Genomic DNA, 19,572 nt, shown 5'->3' on the forward strand with positions numbered 1-19,572 from the left:
AAATACGACAGCATGGGCTTCACAATTCAGCATGTAACTTATCTATAGTTCTGCTATTCTGTTATTACATTGTAATATGGAAACTTCTATCATCCTCTAAATTAAAGTTTTTTTTTTTTTTAATGTAGAAATACTTTTTCATATCCCAACTTAATATGCAGAGATGACTATAAATAAGCAAGCAATCTGTAGTTTGATTTTGCTGAAAAGTGTAAACACTGGCTCTGTGGCGCTTTGTTTGTTTGAGCATCCCAACCAGCATAACTGTTTAGAAAAATATAAAAACTTGTTTGAAAATCATTATTTTTGCAATTCTGTTTGGTAGTTCTAGTGCCGCAGAAATTACACACTTTTCAATTACAACATTAAAAAGTTTCAAAACTCACACGTACATCACTTTCGTAAAAATCAGTTTCTGTTTCCATGATAAATACGACAGCATGGGCTTCACAATTCCGTTGCAAAAATATCTACAGCAAAAAATATCTAATGCAAAAATATCTGTTTCAATGTTGTAATATGGTATGTGGGCAGAAGGCTGTTCTGAGACTAGTGTCAAAAGCCATCCGCAATCAGACTCTAGATTAATATCCAAATCTAATTTAATATTCCAAAAGACTAAATGACAGAATTTTCATTTTGGGTGAACTATTCTTTTAAAATGATCTAGTGAGGGCAAACGATGACCTTCAGTTAAAACGGGTGAAAAACCCAGCTGAAAGGGAAATGGTGACTAGTTACAGCCCCTAAAATATACACTTTCCCTTTTATATTCATGTATATTTTAAACACCAGGGGCTCTATTTTCGTGAGTATGCAAAGAGAAGTGCTACGCGCCATGACTGTCTGAAACGTCTTATCTACATTTGTGAGAGCGCTAATTCTAAGTGCAATTTTCGTGCCATCGCAAATTGCAAGTGGCCGTGGGAGTGTTTGCGCAATCTGTGGGTGTACGTGCGCAAACTGTGGGTTTAATGTATGGTAATAAAGTACAGCAAAGCGCGTTTGCTATTTTCCTGAGAAATAGGTCACTGCGCTCAGACGTTTCAAAATCACATCTTATCTCAGCGCAATACAGTCCATTTACACTACCAACTTCTTCTTACTTGAGTGTGCTGTCTTTGTTTATATCACTGGTGCTTGAGGGAATGGACTATATCAGGGTCTCCCAAACGGGGGGGGGGTTGTTTGTGACTGAAAAATATTTTCATCATTTACCGATTTTTAAAAACATTGGCAGAAAATTTTAAATATTGACCGTCATTTGACAAATAAAAAGAAATAAATTAAAGGACACAACTTAAACCAAGCACAGCAATTTTCCTTTTAACCAAGCTTAAGTCAGTGTCATTTTCTAACCGTCAATTGCATGATCGCACGCATTCTCTCTCCCTGCACATGCTGCATATTGTGTGTGTGAGAAAGAGAGCGAGAGTGCACTGACTGACGGGGAGAAAGGGCACTTTTAATGCAAAAGTAAATTATGCGCTACTCTTCATTAAACTGTAAAACGTAACATAATTAATTTCATGATTGGCAACTCAATCTTGTTTTAAAAGTAACCTTCATTAACCCTGATACTGTTTGCCCTGTAGTCCTGAAAAGCAAGGGGTGATGGCTATACCTCCTTGGCCTGTACTATTAACCGCTTGTGCGCTGGTTCTGTTCACTGGCAAACCAACTGGTTGATGGAGGCTTCTGATTGGTTTTAAACATGTCATTTAGGCAGCTGCCTACTATTCCCTTGCATGGCTGCCGAAACTTTAAATATATGCTAATGTATTATTTTGTGAAAAATATAAATATGTTTCATGTCATATAATTTTCTAGAAGTAAGGGGGACATGACCCCCACTCCAGATTATAATGGTTGCTACAGCTCTGGCTTGCTTTGTTACTTCAATGAAAAAAAGAATATACATATATTACTGAAAATATCAATATTGGCTATATCATATCAAGATATCAAATGTACAAACACAAATGGAATAACATATGTTTATACTTTTTTTTTTTTTTTTTAATGAAAACAGAAATGATAAATTGACATTTATTTATTTTTTGTAAATTTCACTACTGTCACAGTAGTGCCATCTCTGGTTGGGATAGAAATGCCAATGGTAAATAAAATAAAATGTATAAATAATAAATCCGGCCCGCCACCTCATTTCATGTGGCCCGTGAGCTAAATTCAGAAACATAGGATGGCAGGAGAACAGAATGTGTCACTGACCAATCAGTTAGCGCTTTTCTCGTGAATATTAATGAGCATTCCCCTGTCATCGTAACCTTATTTTTGGAGTAACTGTGGTATTTAGACTACAAAAATGCCATAGTTTGTTATATAGGAACCACAGTCACTACCCATGGTAATAAAAAGTCATGCATGGTTTTACGTAGGCTACATGTGATTACCATGGTCTTATTACAAATACCATTTTTAAAACTATGACCACGACAGTTTTCCTTCTGTGTAAAATCTATTCTCCTTTAATGCTCTCTGATTGTAGGAAAATGTAACTGGTTTTGTTTGCCTTCATAAATTCCAAGAGATGACAAATAAGTAGGAGCCTGAATAAAGAAATCTGTAAAGGACACCCAAATTAGTCGCACTGAGTATTTCAATTTAGCCCTATATATTTTTTCACAGATACTACTGTTAATATCATCATTTGCATCTGCATCCCAAATTCAAAATCAGTGCTTACTGCCAAATGTGAATTTCATTACACAAAATATGCTATATTACTGGTAATTGCATGGGTGCTACCAAATCAGATGACAGTGCTACATTTCAACCGGCCCTTTGAGGGCACACACAACACTGAAGTGGCCCGGGCTGAAATTGAGTTTGACACCCCTGGCCATACTTGGCGCATGCTTGCACTGACTTTGCGCATATGATTGCACTGCACTTAGTCCTAGTGCTCTTAAAATAGGGCCCCGGGTGTTTTCAACTGCCTGGTTGGCTAACCTATGACCAAACAATGAATTATAACAAAACTCCCTTTTTATGTCTTTCTTCTACATTCAACATTGTTTTGAGGCATGTAATGAACCCAATACCTAGCAATGTTACATTAACAATACTTCAGCTTCCTTATTGGCTGTTCTCCAAAGACCCCGCCCTCACCTGCAGCCTTTCAATAATGTTCCTGTAATCTTTTGATGTTGTAAGCGTTGAATCTCTTCTGGAGGTGTTGCGAGCCGAAATCCTCCAATTGACGATGGTCTTCTGTACTACACTCTTGGACTTCACAAACAGGTTGTTTACCTGGCTGTCCAGATCTACAGGGATGGCGATCGCTCTGCTCTTAGCTAAATAAGATGGAGAAAAATATATCCATCACATGCCCACTTTACAAATAGTCTTTTGTGCTCTAGTGATTAGTGCTGGAATGCAGATTTTGATTTAACAACATATAGTAAGGCTGGATGTAAAGGAATAGGAAGGCTGTTATCCTTTAGAGCTGTAACAACATGCATTTTTAAGAGTGGAATATGTCTTTGTTGATCACTGGGTTGAACTCAATTTGCATCCACCAAAGAACTCAAGGTTATCTTTAAGAGCATGAGCAAAAAAACTATTTTAAACACTGTACTGTTATATAATGCATGGAATTCCTAGAGGCTATACAATAATAATAATGAACATAATAGAATAAGAGATCAGACACATGCTGTGCTGCCATGTGAATTAGGGATGTGCATTTCGGCGATGGAGCGAGATTCTTTTGCGATATCTTTTAAGGCATGTACATGTGCGCCACATGGACGTCTTCTGTCGTTGCAATTGCGTGTCACTGTTTTTAAAGACACCACTTCAAGTTAAAAAATAATGAAACTTTTAAAATCACGTCTGCACCATTTCATGGCATCACTCCATCGAGCTCCAAAAATGCATCCAGTGTCAACGCCCTCTTATTCTTGCCAAAGTGTTGAGCGCTATTGCTACCCTGGACTGTAAGTCACCCAGTACAGTGTTCATGTACAGTTGCTGTGTCAACTTAAACAAAAATGGTCAAATACTTACCCACATCAGACAAAACCTTTATACAGCTCTCTACTGAGGCTTTCTGAGCAGGGACGAGCCAGTTACAGTGATAAACTCTAAAAACCCCCTGAAGAAGTTGAACAAACACAGGTTGCCGGGTCTAGATAGAAGAGGTGAGAAAACGACAGAGAGAAAAGGTTGGAGGGAGATTTCAAGATGGAGAAAACAGAAGAAAAGGGAGGAAAACAATACATTTCCAATTAATAATGGTGAAGAGCTCAAGATAGAAAAGAAACTTCTCTGATTGACATTTTCAAAATATTCCATGATGTTGATAAGATTTAATCAGACTGTCAAATGTAGAGAACATCTGTATAAAACTCTCTGGCTCTGAATATGTTAAAAAAATGAAGCTCAATGGTCCATTTAAGACAATGCTACGGGTTCAATACAAGTTAAGCTCCATCAAAAGCATATGTGACATGCTGTCAATTACCACAGACAATAATTTTGACTCAGTGAAAGTATATGGAGCAAGCCATTTAAAGGGTTTAAAAAGCAGAAATGTGCAGCTTGTATTAATGTTAAAGCACTTTTATTTCTTCCGGTCATACAAGTGCTATTTGAGCTGTAAACAGCACTGTCCTAGTTCCTTTAGCTGTAGAACTACCATTCTAAGTAGTTGAACTTCTGGTTATGCATACTAATGTAATTACTGGATTGGATTTTTCTGTAGTAAATGGTTCCTTTCTGGTATCCTTGCATCCAGTACAAAAGTTGCAGGCTTTGCATGGTCATGACATGAGTTGAAAGACTGGATATAACTTTGCTCAGAAAAGGTAAGTAAAATTATTTTTTCACACAATAATCTTTTGTTAACTTATATACTGTTGAAACAGTGTGTTTGAAACTATGTTTATTCAAGTGCAATGCCTGTCAAAAACTTCCATCATAAGTGTATTTCTGTACACAAACTGAGTCAAAAACATTTTCTGTGGTAAATCAACAACATATCACAGATGCTGTTTATAGAACTTGTCTCTATTAAATCTATGAAAACAAAAAAATTATAACTTTGTGCATATTTTGATAATTTCACTGTAGATAAAGTTTAAAGTTTCTGGTCCAAAGTTTAGAGATGACCGTGAAGAGTTTTCAATTATGATGGTTTTAACACCTTCAAGTGATAAACTATCTACCAAACACGCATTTTATCACCAAGGCGAGAACCCAATACACACTTACAAGTAAAATGTGTAAAACTAAGAGAAAGGGTGACATCTTTACCACTCTAAATTTGTGAGACTGGCTCAGACGCTGTCTAGACAACTAGTCCAGTAAGCCAGAGACGCTTAATGGTGAATAATAAAAAAGAATCATCTCAATGTGATCTGGTTTCCCGCTCAAACAGGTGTCAAAAGTGTCTAACCCATACTACATCACCACATTCCATGTGCAACACAGTGAAGTGATTACGAAGAGGTACTTCAGTTATTTTGCCAAAAAAGGAGGCCTGTCACAGCAAAGAGAGACGTGAGAGATAAGAGAAGGAAGCTGTCGTGAAAAAAAACTTCCAGGAAATAATAAACTGGGTTGGGGGTCTACAAAAGTCACAGTATTAGAGGTGCAACTTCTAACATCACAATGGAAATCTAAACTCATAAACAACAGATTAATAGAGAACAGGTCAATATACTGCAGATTCAGTCTGCACATGGATTGGCCAAAACCAACCCAAACAGAAATCTGACAACTTATATTAAACATATTTATATATTCACTGATCAGCCACAACATTAAAACCACCTGCCTAATATTGTGTAGGTCCCTCTCGTGACGCCAAAACAGCACCAATCCGCATCTTAGAATAGCATTCTGAGATGATATTCTTCTCACCACAATTGTACAGAGCAGTTATCTGAGTTACACACACATACATACATATATATATACATACATATATATATATATATATATATATATATATATATATATATATATACATATATATATATATATATATATATATATATATATATATATATATATATATATATATATATATATATATATATATATATATATATATATATACATACATACAGACACACACACACACACACACACACACACACAGTTGAAGTCAGAAGTTTACGAGCACTTAAGTTGAAGTCGTTAAAACTAATTTTTTAACCACTCCACAGATTTCATATGAGCAAACTATAGTTTTGGCAAGTCATTTAGGACATCTACTTTGTGCATGATACAAGTAATTTTTCCAACAACTGTTTACAGACAGATTGTTTCACTTTTAATTGACTATATCACAATTCCAGTTGGTCAGAAGTTTACATACACTAAGTTAATTGTGCCTTTAAGCAGCTTGATGTCAAGCCTTGAGACAATTTGCCAATTAGCTTCTGATAGGTATAGTACTGAATTGAAGGTGTACCTGTGGATGTATTTTAAGGCCTACCTTCAAACTCAGTGCCTCTTTGCTTGACATCATGGGAAAATCAAAAGAAATCAGCCAAGACCTCAGAAAAAAAGTGTGGACCTCCACAAGTCTGCTTCATCCTTGGGAGCAATTTCCAAATGCCTGAAGGTACCACATTCATCTGTACAAACAATAGTATGCAAGTATAAACACCCTGGGACTATGCAGCCATCATACTGCTCAGGAAGGAGACTCATTCAGTCTCCTAGAGATGACCGTAGTTTGGTGCAAAAAGTGCAAATCAATCCCAGAACAACAGCAAAGGACCTTGTGAAGATGCTGGAGAAAACAGGTAGACAAATATCTATATCCACAGTAAAACGAGTCCTATATCAACATAATCTAAAAGTAATCTATATCGACATAATCTGCTCAGCAAGGAAGAAGCCACTGCTCCAAAACCGGCATAAAAAAGCCAGAAAACAGTTTGCAAGTGCACATGGGGACAAAGATCTTACGTTTTGGAGAAATGTTCTCTGGTCTGATGAAACTGCTTGTGCATAATGACCATCGTAATGTTTGGAGGAAAAAGCGTTAGGCTTGCAAGCCGAAGAACACCATCCCAACCGTGAAGCATGGGGGTGGCAGCATCATGTTGTGGGGGTGCTTTGCTGCAGGAGGGACTGGTGCACTTCACAAAATAAATTCAGCAAAAAAAGAAACGTCCCTTTTTCAGGACACTGTATTATAAAGATAATTTTGTAAAAATCAAAATAACTTTACAGATCTTTATTGTAAAGGTTTTAAACAATGTTTTCCATGCTTGTTCAGTGAACCATAAACAATTAATGAACATGCACCTGTGGAAAGGTCATTAGGACACTAACAGCTTACAGACATTAGGCAATTAAAGTCATAGTTATAAAAACTTAGGACACTAAAGAGACCAAAAAAAGATGCCCAGGGTCCCTGCTCATCTGCGTGAATGTGCCTTAGGCATGCTGCATGGAGGCATGAGGACTGCAGATGTGGCCAGGGCAATAAATTGCAATGTCCGTACTGTGAGACGCCTAAGACAGCGCTACAGAGAGACAGGAAGGACAGCTGATCATCCTCACAGTGGCAGACCACGCGTAAAAACACCTGCACAGGATCGGTACATCTGAATATCACACCTGCGGGACAGGTACAGGATGGCAACAACAACTGTCCGAGTTACACCAGGAACACACAATCCCTCCATCAGTGCTCCGACTGTCCGCAATATGCTGAGAGAGGCTGGACTGAGGGCTTGTAGGTCTGTTATAAGGCAGGTCCTTACCAGACATCATCGGCAACAACGTCACCTATGGGTACAAACCCACCTTCGCTGGACCAGACAGGACTGGCAAAAAGTGCTCTTCACTGACGAGTCGCGGTTTTGTCTCACCAGGGGTGATGGTCGGACTCATCATGGTCTGGGGCAGTGTGTCACAGCATTACAGTGATTACAGGCAATCAGGGAAGACATCCTCCTCCCTCATGTGGTACCCTTCCTGCAGGCTCATCCTGACATGACCCTCCAGCATGACAATGCCACCAGCCATACTGCTCGTTCTGTGTGTGATTTCCTGCAAGACAGGAATGTCAATGTTCTGCCATGGCCAGCGAAGAGCCCGGATCTCAATTCCATTGAGCACATCTGGGACCTGTTGGATCGGAGGGTGAGGGCTAGGGCCAGGAACTTGCAAGTGCCTTGGTGGAAGAGTGGGGTAACATCTCACAGCAAGAACTGGCACATCTGGTGCAGTCCATGAGGAGATGCACTGCAGTACTTAATGCAGCTGGTGGCCACACCAGATACTGACTGTTACTTTTGATTTTGACCCCCCTTTGTTCAGGGACACATTATTCCATTTCTGTTAGTCACATGTCTGTGAAACTTGTTCGGTTTATGTCTTAGTTGTTGAATCTTTTTATGTTCATACAAATATTTACACATGTTAAGTTTGCTGAAAATAAAAGCAGTTGAAAGTGAGAGGACATTTCTTTTTTTGCTGAGTTTATATATACTTTATTGTAACAAAGGACGGGTAAGGAGGAGGCGGGAAGCAGCTGAACAGTAAACATAAAGTTTAATGGTAAACTTAAAACCAATATAAACAAAGTGCAGCGCAGCCACGTGCGTCTCTCTCTCTCTCAAACCGGCGCCTCCTGCCGCCCCTTTATCTCACTCTCCTGCTGATCCAGCAGCAGCCATGCTCCATCACAGCCCAGCCACGCCCTCCTCCTCGTCACACACACACATATATATACTGTATATATACAGTATATTTATATATATAAATTGTATTTGATTTTCACTGATATATATATATATATATTTTTAATTTGTGCATATATGCTAAATATATTTCAAAATATTACAAAAATTGTCATTTATATATTGGCACAAAACAAATGTGGTCAAAAGTACATGTATTAAATGACTATATTTATTTGTATGGAGTGACTATTAGCACTAGGTGTAAATAGCACCTGCCACACAGCGCGGCTATTTTCACACCAATAGTCTGGTGGAAACACAGATATTGAAGACAAACTGTGCCCCTAGTGTTGCTGTAATGCATGGGGTGTAGCAACAGTGCTTTACTCATGCGGATGACTCAGGTTCAATTCCGCCTTCTGTCCCAAATTTTCCCATCCTGTTTCCTGTCTACACTCTTAATATTACTGTTAACACTACTTATAATAATAAATAAAAATGAATATAAAGGTTGATTTCCTCATCCAGTGGTTTGGTCACGGTGAAGGTCAGTTGAGAGAAAGGTTTGATAACCATAATTAACCCATGGTTTCATTTTAATAATATTGTTGTAACCATGTACACTAGCATCTAACACTATTTGCATTGGTTAATTAGTCATAATTAACCAAATTACCTATGGTTTTACTTTAGTAATATAGTATTTACCATGTACACTAGCATCTAACACTATTTGCATTGGTTAATTAACCATAATTAACCATGGTTTTACTATAGTAATATTGTAGTAACCATGTAACACTAGCATCTAACACTATTTGCATTTGTTAATTAACCATAATTAACCAAATGAACCATGGTTTTATTATAGCAATATTGTAGTAACCTTGCAACACTAGCATCTAACATTATTTGCACTTTGTGCAAAGACGACGTTTTTGGTGCTATTTACACTTAGTGCAAATAGCCTCTGCCTTATTTGTAACATATAAAATGGCCATGTAGGTAATATTATGAAATATGTTGCATATATGCACAAATATGACATTTTTACCTCAATAAAAATTATATACATTATATATGTATGTATGAATAAGATGATGGCACTTTATTTCATGCTTTACTATTCTGACTATAATGTACTATTATGTAGGTCATTCTCCAGAAACTGTGTCATTTCTGTGCGTGTACACAAAACTTCATACTGATATAATTAGACAGGACTTAATTAGACAGGTCACATTATTTGATACAACCCCAATTCCGAAATAGTTGGGACAGTATGATAAATGCTAATAAAAACTAAAAGGAGTGATTTGTAAATTATATTCACCCTTTGCTATATTTAAAGCACTACAACTACACATTATATGATGTCTTTCCTTGTGAATTTCATTGTTTTTTGAAAATGTACAGTAATTTTAAATCAGATGATTGCAACACACTCCAAAAAAGTTGGGACAGTCGAGTGTTTACCACTGTGAAACATCACCATTTCTTCTAATAACACTTATTAAGAATTTGGGCACTGAAGACACAAGTTTGTTAAGTTTAAAAAGTGGAATTTCCAATCATCCATTATGTAGGTCTTTAGCTGCACAATTGTACGGGGTCTTCATTGCCATATGGTGTGCTTCATAATGCACCACACATTCTCAATTGGAGACAGGTCAGGACTGCAGGCAGGCCAATCTAGCACCCACGCTCTCTGCTTACACAGCCATGCACTTGAAATCCGGGCAGTATGTGGTTTGTAGTTTTCCTGCTGGAAAATGCAGGAATGTCCCTGGAAAAGACGGTATTGGATGGCAGTATATGTTGCTCCAAAATTTGTACATATCTGTCTGCATTCATGGTGTTCTCACAGATGTGCGAGTTACCCATGCTATGAGCACTGACACACCCCTGGCCCATACAGACACTGGCTTTTGGACCTGATGCTAATAACAGCTTGGATGGCCCTTTTCCTCTTTGGCCCGGATAACACAATGGCTTTGTTTTTCTAACATTTTTGGAAATGTGGACTCTTCAGACCAAAAAACACAGTTCCACTGTTCTACTTTCCATCGAAGATGAGACTGAGCCCAGAGAAGTCGGCAGTGCTTCTGGACCGTGTTTATGTAGGGCTTCTGCTTTGCATAGTAAAGTCTTAACTTGCAACTGTGGATGCAGCGGCGAGTGGTGTTGACTAAAAAAGGTTTACTAAAGTTAACCCAAGCCCATGTTCATTATATCCATTACAGATAAATGCTGTTTTTAAGACAGTGACGTCTGAGGGATCAGAGATCACATGCATTCAGAAATTACGCACTGAGATTTGACCAGATTCCTTGAATCTTTTAACTATATTGTGCACTGTAGAGGGTGAAATGCCCCAGATTCTTCCAATTTGTCTTTGGGGAACATTGTTCTCAAAGTGCTGGATTATTTGCTGAAGATCTGTTGGCAAATTGACAAGTCTCGAATGATCCTTGCTCTTGAAGGACTAGGCTGTTTTTGGAGGCTCCTTACATACTATAACACGATTGCCTCACCTGTTTACCATCTCCTGTTTCACATCACCTTGTTATTTTAACTCGTCAAATTGTTATTAGTCTTAAATTGCCCCGTCTCAACTTTTTTGGAGCATGTTGCAATCATCTGATTTGAAATTACTGTACATTTTCAAAAAACAATGAAATTCACAAGGAAAAACATCATATTGTGTAGTTGTCGTGCTTTCAATAAAGCAAAGGGTGAATATAATTTACAAATTACTCCTTTTTGTTTTTATCAGCATTTTTCATACTGTCCCAACTTTTTCGGAATTGGGGTTCTAGATTTAACTTTTTTTTTTTTTTTTTTTAGAGTATAATGCAAACTAACTTTTAAAATAAAACATTTAATTTACATTTAAATGTTTTTCATTGGAATACAAGTCAATTTGTATGTCTCCGTTCATCACTATGACATGTTATTGGGTTACGAACAATTGAATAAAGTAAATCCTACCCAACTGTTTTTATTATTATTACTGAAATTAAAATATCATTATTTCACTATCTCTACAGTTTATTCTTCAAAATTATTTATGCATTTTCTGATAACTTTCTGTTCAACTTTGTCATGCTGTGTTATTTCCCCATTTTAAAAGTAATGGTTTAATCTCTCTGACGTCACGTTCAGAGAGAATATTTCTTACCCCATGGTTACAGCAGTATTTCATTATGTTTACACTTCATTATGTTTCATCAAGCTTACACTTACATGGGGGCCTGGGTAGCTCAGTGGTAAAATACACTGGCTACCACCCCTGGAGTTTGCTAGCTTGCTAGTTTGAATCCCAGGGCATGCTGAGTGACTCCAGCCAGGTCTCCTAAGCAACCAAATTGGCCTGGTTGCTAGGGAGGGTAGAGTCACATGGGGTAACCTCCTTGTGGTCGCTATAATGTGGTTCGTTCTCGGTGGGGTGCGTGGTGAGTTGTGTGTGGATGCTGCAGTGGATGGCGTGAAGCCTCCACATGCGCTATGTCTCCGTGGCGACACGCTCAACAAGTCATGTGATAAGATGCACGGGTTGAAGGTCTCAGACGCGGAGGCAACTGGGATTCATCCTCTGCCACCCGGATTGAGGCGAATCACTACGTGACCACGAGGACTTACAAAGCGTACTGAGAATTGGGCATTCCAAATTGGGAGAAAAAAAACAAAACAATGACAAGCTTAATAGTTCAACTGTTTCACAAAGTTGTTCAGCTTAATAGTTCAACTGTTCGAAAAACAAAAACAAAAAAAACAAATATGGCCACCATTTGTGTGTTTATAGCCTAAATAGCACTGAAAGTCTGTTTCAAAAGGAATGGCACACCAAGGATCACTACCAACAGTATGAGTCACATGGTTTATTCTTTCTGCGGGCCTTAAAATAAAATCAACAGCTATAGGCATGGGGAGCAAGAGTCAGTACATTTAAATGTGCAGTTCTAATCAAGCTATAGTGGGTTTTGCATAATCAAGCAACAGTCTTCATTTGTGACACAATGCGTATTCAAATAACTAAAGTAGACAGTCAGATGAGGATGTGCAGTAGGAGGTGAAGAGAAGTTCCCTGTTCTGTTTATGTCAATCCTTGTGCTCACCATGATATTTCTACCTTGTTTGTGTTGTGTTTAATTTTGGGATAAATAGACACTGCGTGTAACCTCTACCTTTCAGAGCATGCGCACAATGCTGAGGCCAATTGTGGTTTAATTAACGTCAGTGGCATTATCTAGCTCTGTTAGTCCGACTTCGCAAAAATAGGACTGGTCTGATTTCAGTCAGACTAAAGCGTTTAAACAACTATTAAAAAAAAGGCAAATTATTGTTGTAGTTTGTCTAAAATTTTACTTTTAAAAAATGCATGTAAATGTATTGATTGTGGTGACAAACAAACATCATTATTTCATTACCACTGCCAAATCAGACAGACCATATGGCAAGACAGGCTACTGACCAGCATTGTTACCGCAACCTCAATGGAAAGAAATACGATTTTCCAAGAAACACTAAACTAAAACTAAAACTCCCCACAACCACGTGCATTATCTGAAGCAAGGCTGGCCCCAGTGTTGTTGGAGTTGCGAAATTGAGTAGGAAGTGGGTGCTTATGTGCAAGACCATGAGAGAAGGGAGTTCTTGTAAAGCTCTGGCCAGTGCGTCAGTCCCCAGTGGTCTGACTGTTTCTTTAGAAACTCTTGAATGTGATGAAACCGTCTAAGTGTCTACAGATGCTAGAGGCTTTAAAGAGGGCACCAGCGGGTGAGAGGTGGGGGTAGAGGAGGAAAGGGGCATTTACAGATACTTACGTACATATGACGTGCCACCTAGGCAAGGAAGGGGTGAAAAGGGTTAAGATATTATCTGGAAGGTAAATGTATTCTATATATCGAAAAATGAAGCAACATGACTGCACCCATGTTCAAAAAAGAAAACAATTTATTCAAAGAACCTCTGTAGAAACTGAAGATGCAAACTGCAGTGCATCAAAATGGGCAAAACTGCAATTTGAAACTGACAGCTGTATCTGGTCTTTGATTTCAAAGCAACACATTACTGTTTTCAAAAGAGTATGGGCTGGACGATATAGATTAAAAAATCATTTTGACAATATTTTTATTTATCTCATTACTTTTGTTGCAATTATTTATAAAATAATATAAAAATGCCATGAACGCCCTGTTTTTGTGTCCCATTTTCCAGAACTCACTCTAGATCTGGAGTTGAGGATAACATCTTCCGACATTGCTTGCTGCATTCATGCGCAGAGAAAACGCAGCTATAAATGATTGTACATAAAAAATAAAAGACATTTCTTAAATTAAGACAGTGTAATTTGTGGAATAAATCAGGTTTCTTTGGTAGAATGAAACATGATTTAATCTAAAACAAATAAAATAAAAAATTATTACTTTACGCCTCCACCTTATACAGAGCACCCACCCACTTTTTTTATGCAACCTCAGTGATTTTGATCTGGAACCAGGCCTGTTCCAGTTTTATTGCATCATTTGAGCAGTCTAAAGAACTCTGACTGTCTCACTGTCCCGCACCCAGGGACCGCACACAGAGCAACTACTGAAGGCCGAATGAAGATTAACCGCTTCTGAAGCACTGTGATGCACACGCCATCGGAGGAGGCTCGTGCCAATCTCTTCCTAAATGAGGATTTGATAGTGAACGCAAAGTGCTCCAGTTAAGCTTTAATTTAATGTTTGCATAATGGCAAATGTTATTGGTCACTGTAGGTTAGTACATGCAGTGTTACTGACACACAGTGGCAAAGAGGAGGAGATGCCTGCTTTCTCTATTTCTGTGGAGATGACAGCATGTTTTCCAATACACACAGAATATAAGATAAGATCAAATAAGATAATAGCTATTCAGGTTGGCTGGTTTCCAAAAACAACAGTGTGAAATGTAAAATGGACAAAGACTAAACTTGACTAACAGTATTTTAGACATTATATTTCATGTCACTCTACACCTGTGCAATATTTTCTCCCTATAACTCACATTCCATACTCATTAGGAAATATGACAATTGGAAAAACAATCATCATCATTATCGTGAAACCCTGAAACAGATGATTAATAGTCATAAATCATATTTACTGGTTGACAATTATTCGCCCACCAAATGTTATAATCGTGACAGCCCTATTAACAAAAATGTTATTGCTTCCTTGTCTCGCAACTCGCAAAACTGGCATGATATGGTCTTTAGGAAATTTAATGGGCAAAAAAAAAAAGTGCATCAAAATCATTGCGATATTCACAGTTTCTTGAATTTATATCACAAGAAAAATAATCGCAAATACATTGTGAATATTCAATATATCAGCCAGCCCTATGGCAGCGGATTTAGTGTTGTGTTGGAGTCATTACCTGTAAACTAGTGCTCTGGTCGGAGAAAGGGGAGCTGAAAAATGTCGTCACAATACTCATCACGGTTTCGGTCACATAGCGTTCTAACGTTGTGTCAGCATGTTTGCGATCGCTTGTATTGTTGCAGACCTATGTGCGATATAATTAAAAAAAAGAGAGAATTATTGTGGTCTTGAGTCATTTGCTTCAGTAAGAACAGTCAGAACATGCACTGATTCACTCTTTTCCTGCACCAAAAAAGGAGTCAAACCAACTGCAGACATTTAGACAAAAAACTCCAGCCCTTATATAAAACCCACATCAGACCGCAAAACATAATCACACCCACTTGACTAAAAACAAAGTCTACAGGCTATCAACAACTCTTAATGTTTGTCAGTGGCACTCTGCAGCTTGCAAGTGATGTTCGTTATTGGTACTTTTGGTACTTTACACCTAAACGGTTCATTAGGGTTATAAAAAAACAAAAAATCCAAAATCGACTTCCGTTACCCTGCAGATATCGACCAGGAAGTTCTCAAAAAGCTTCCACATGTGATTGCTGGTGTAGATCTCCTTCATTTCAACCTCAGTGTCCACGTAGCAGTGGTTTAAGAAGTTGATGTATGCGATTTTCACCTAAGAAATGAAAAGAACAAAAGTAAACTTAATGCTACAAATGATATACTGTATAAGTAATCACTCTCTGGGGCTACTTGGCTTAGAGAGAGGGCAACATTTAGACTATTCATTGACAATTAAAAAAAAATTTCTTCGTGGCAGAGTAATAAAAACCTGTGCACCCGGACTCCTCGAAGTTTGTACTTCGGGCAATCTGATTAATGCTTGTGATTTTCACAAGTGCTTTCCAGTTTTGTGTGCAATATGCATCAGACGGTAAGTGAACGGACTGAGGCTGTGGCTGTGCCGTCTGAGACTACAGTTTAAGTCAGAGGTTTACATACACCTTAGCCAAATACATTTAAACTCAGTTCTTCACAATTCTTGACATTTAATCATAGAAAACACTCCCTGTCTTAGGTCAATTAGGATCAATACTTTATTTTAAGAATGTGAAATGTCAAAATAATAGTAGAGAGAATTATTTATTTCAGCTTTTATTTCTTTCATCACATTCCCATTGGGTAAGAAGTTGACATACACTTTGTTAGTATTTGGTAGCATTGCCTTTAAATTGTTTAACTTGGGTCAAACATTTTGGGTAACCTTCCAAAAGCTTCTCACAATAAGTTGCTGGAATTTTGGCCCATTCCTCCAGACAAAACTGCTGTAACTGAGTCAGGTTTGTAGGCCTCCTTGCTTGCACACGCTTTTTCAGTTCTGCCCACAAATTTTCTATCGGATTGAGGTCAGGGCTTTGTGATGACCACAAGACCAGAGCTTTGTTGTCCTTAAGCCATTTTGCCACAAATCTGGAGGTATGCTTGGGGTCATTGTCCATTTGGAAGACCCATTTGCGACCGAGCTTTAACTTCCTCATGATGCTATCTATTTTGTGAAGTGCACCAGTCCCTTTTGCAGCAAAGCACCCCCACAACATGATGCTGCCACTCCCATGCTTCAGGGATGGTGTTCTTTGGCTTGCAAGCCTCACCCTTTTTCCTCCAAACACAACAATGGTCATTATGGCCAAACACTTCAATTTTTGTTTCATTAGACCAGAGGATATTTCTCAAAAAGTAAGATCTTTATCCCCATGTACACTTGCAAACTGTAGTCTGGCTTTTTTATGGCGGTTTTTGAGCAGTGGCTTCTTCCTTGCTGAGTAACCTTTCAGGTTATGTCGATATATGACTTGTTTTACTGTGGATATAGATACTTGTCTACCTGTTTCCTCCAGCATCAACACAAGGTCATTTGCTGTTGTTCTGGGATTGATTTGCACTTTTCGCACCAAACTATGTTCATCTCTAGGAGACAGATGCGTCTCCTTCCTGAGTGGTATGATGGCTACGTGGTCCCAAGGTATTTATACTTAAGTACTATTGTTTGTACAGATGAATGTGGTACCTTCAGGCATTTGGAAATTGCTCCCAAGGATGAACTAGACTTGTAGAGGTCCACAATTTTTTTCTGAGGTCTTGGCTTATTTCTTTTGATTTTCCCATGATGTCAAGCAAAGAGGCACTGAGTTTGAAGGTAGGCCTTAAAATACATCCACAGGTACACCTCCAATTCAGTACACCTCCTATCAGAAGCTAATTGGCTAATTGTCTAAAGGCTTGACATCATTTTCTGGAATTTTCCAAGCTGCTTAAAGGCACAGTTAACTTAGTGTATGTAAATTTCTGACCCACTGGAATTGTGATATAGTCAATTAAAAGTGTAACAATCTGTCTGTAAATAATTGTTGGAAAAATTACTCATGTGATGCACAAAGTAGATGTCCTAAATGACTTGCCAAAATTGTTGTTTGCTAATATTATATCTGTGGAGTGGTTAAAAAAATGAGTTTTAATGACTTCAACCTAAATGTATGTAAACTTCTGACTTCAACTGAAATGCTACAGATTTTCTGTAAAATCACTCTTATTAAAAAGACTGAAGACCTCTATATCTGAAGACCACTAACCTCAGGGATGCAGTCTTGATGCGTTACCACACGGACAATATCATCCAGGGGCAGCAGAGAGTTGCACTTGATCTCAGTGTAGACATTTTTACCCTCAGTGCAGACAGCCAGCAGCTCCACCAGGTGGATGTGGTACATAAGATGGCTGTTCTCATCCATCCGGTCACGCTCCGACCGCATCATCTGGATCAGAGTCTGGAAGGAGGCGCGGTCATTATAAAAGACCAACACATCTTCCCCAGAGTTCACCAACTGCAAAAAGATACAGTTTAAGTCAGAAGTTTACATACACCTTAGCCAAATACATTTAAACTCAGTTTTTTACAATTCCTGACATTTAATTGTAGAAAGCATTCCCTGTCTTAGGTCAGTTAGGATCAATGCTTTATTTTAAGAATGTGAAATGTCAGAATAATAGTAGAGAGAATTATTTATTTCAGCTTTTATTCCTTTCATCACATTCCCAGTGGGTCACAAGTTTACATACACTTTGTTAGTATTTGATAGCATTGCCTTTAAATTGTTTAACTTGGGTTAAACATTTTGTGTAGCCTTCTAAAAGCTTCTCACAATAAGTTGCTAGAATTTTGTCCCATTCCTCCAGACAGAACTGGTGTAACTACGTCAGGTTTGTAGGTCTCCTTGACCGCAAATGCTTTTTCAGTTCTGCCCACACATTTTCTATCAAATTGAGGTCAAGGCTTTGTGATGGCCACTCCAATACCTTGACTTTATTGTCCTTAAGCCATTTTGCCACAACTTTGGAGGTATACTTGAGGTCATTGTCTATTTGGAAGACCCATTTGTGACTGAGCTTTAACTTCCTGGCTGATGTCTTGAGATGTTGTGTCAATATATCTACATAACTTTCCTTCCTCATGATGCCATCTATTTTGTGAAGTGCACCAGTCCCTCCTGCAGCAAAGCACCCACATAACATGATGCTGCCACCCCCTTTCTTCATGGTTAGGATGGTGTTCTTCGAATTGCAAGCCTCACACTTTTTCCTTCAAACATAACGATGGTCATTATGGCCAAACAGTTCAATTATTGTTTCTTCAGACCAGAGGACATTTCTCCAAAAAGTAAGATCTTTGTCCCCATGTGCACTTGCAAACTGTAGTCTGGCTTTTTATGGTGAATTTGGAGCAGTGGCTTCTTCCTTGCTGAGCAGCCTTTCAGGTTATGTTGATATATGACTCATTTTACTGTGGATATGGATACTTGTCTACTTGTTTCCTCCAGCATCTTCACAAGGTCATTTGCTGTTGTTCTGGGATTGATTTGCACTTTTCGCACCAAACTTTGTTCATCTCTAGGAGACAGAATGAGTCTCCTTCCTGAGCAGTATGATGGTTGCATCGTCCCAGGGTGTTTATACTTGCATACTATTGTTTGTACAGATGAATGTGGTACCTTCAGGCATTTGAAAATTGCTCCCAAAGATTTTTTCTGAGGTCTAGGCTGATTTCTTTTGATTTTCCAATGATGTCAAGCAAAGAGGCACTGAGTTTGAAGTTAGGCCTTAAAATACATCCACAGGTACACCTCCAATTCAGTACACCTCCTATCAGAAGCTAATTGGCTAATTGTCTAAAGGCTTGACATCATTTTCTGGAATTTTCCAGAAAGCTGCTTAAAGGCACAGTTAACTTAGTGTATGTAAACTTCTGACCCACTGGAATTGTGATATAGTCAATTAAAAGTGAAACAAACTGTTTGTAAACAATTTTTGGAAAAGTTACTCGTGTCATGCACAAAGTAGATATCCTAAACGACTTGCCAAAACTATAGTTTGCTAATATTAAATCTGTGGAGTGGTTAAAAAATTAGTTTTAATGGCTTCAACCTAAGTATATGTAAACTTCTGACTTCAACTATAAATATAATAAAATATAATATAATATAAATATAACAAAT

The 19,572-nt window shown here is 38.1% G+C and overlaps 1 protein-coding gene across 1 annotated transcript in view; it reads right to left on the bottom strand.

Moving 5' to 3' along the window:
* The window catches only part of LOC127428308 (inositol 1,4,5-trisphosphate receptor type 1-like), a 373,744-nt gene that overhangs the window by 163,259 nt on the left and 190,913 nt on the right, over positions 1-19,572 (bottom strand). Inside the window, exons 34-38 of the mRNA XM_051676597.1 lie at positions 17,653-17,904; positions 15,573-15,698; positions 15,081-15,209; positions 4,033-4,153; positions 3,133-3,317 (exon numbers count right to left, since the gene is read on the bottom strand). Of these exons, the coding sequence (XP_051532557.1) occupies positions 3,133-3,317; positions 4,033-4,153; positions 15,081-15,209; positions 15,573-15,698; positions 17,653-17,904 (813 nt within the window). The remainder of the gene's footprint in view (positions 1-3,132; positions 3,318-4,032; positions 4,154-15,080; positions 15,210-15,572; positions 15,699-17,652; positions 17,905-19,572) is intronic.

Source organism: Myxocyprinus asiaticus, chromosome 37, assembly GCF_019703515.2.
Source record: "Myxocyprinus asiaticus isolate MX2 ecotype Aquarium Trade chromosome 37, UBuf_Myxa_2, whole genome shotgun sequence".
NCBI classification, from domain to species: Eukaryota; Metazoa; Chordata; class Actinopteri; order Cypriniformes; family Catostomidae; genus Myxocyprinus; species Myxocyprinus asiaticus.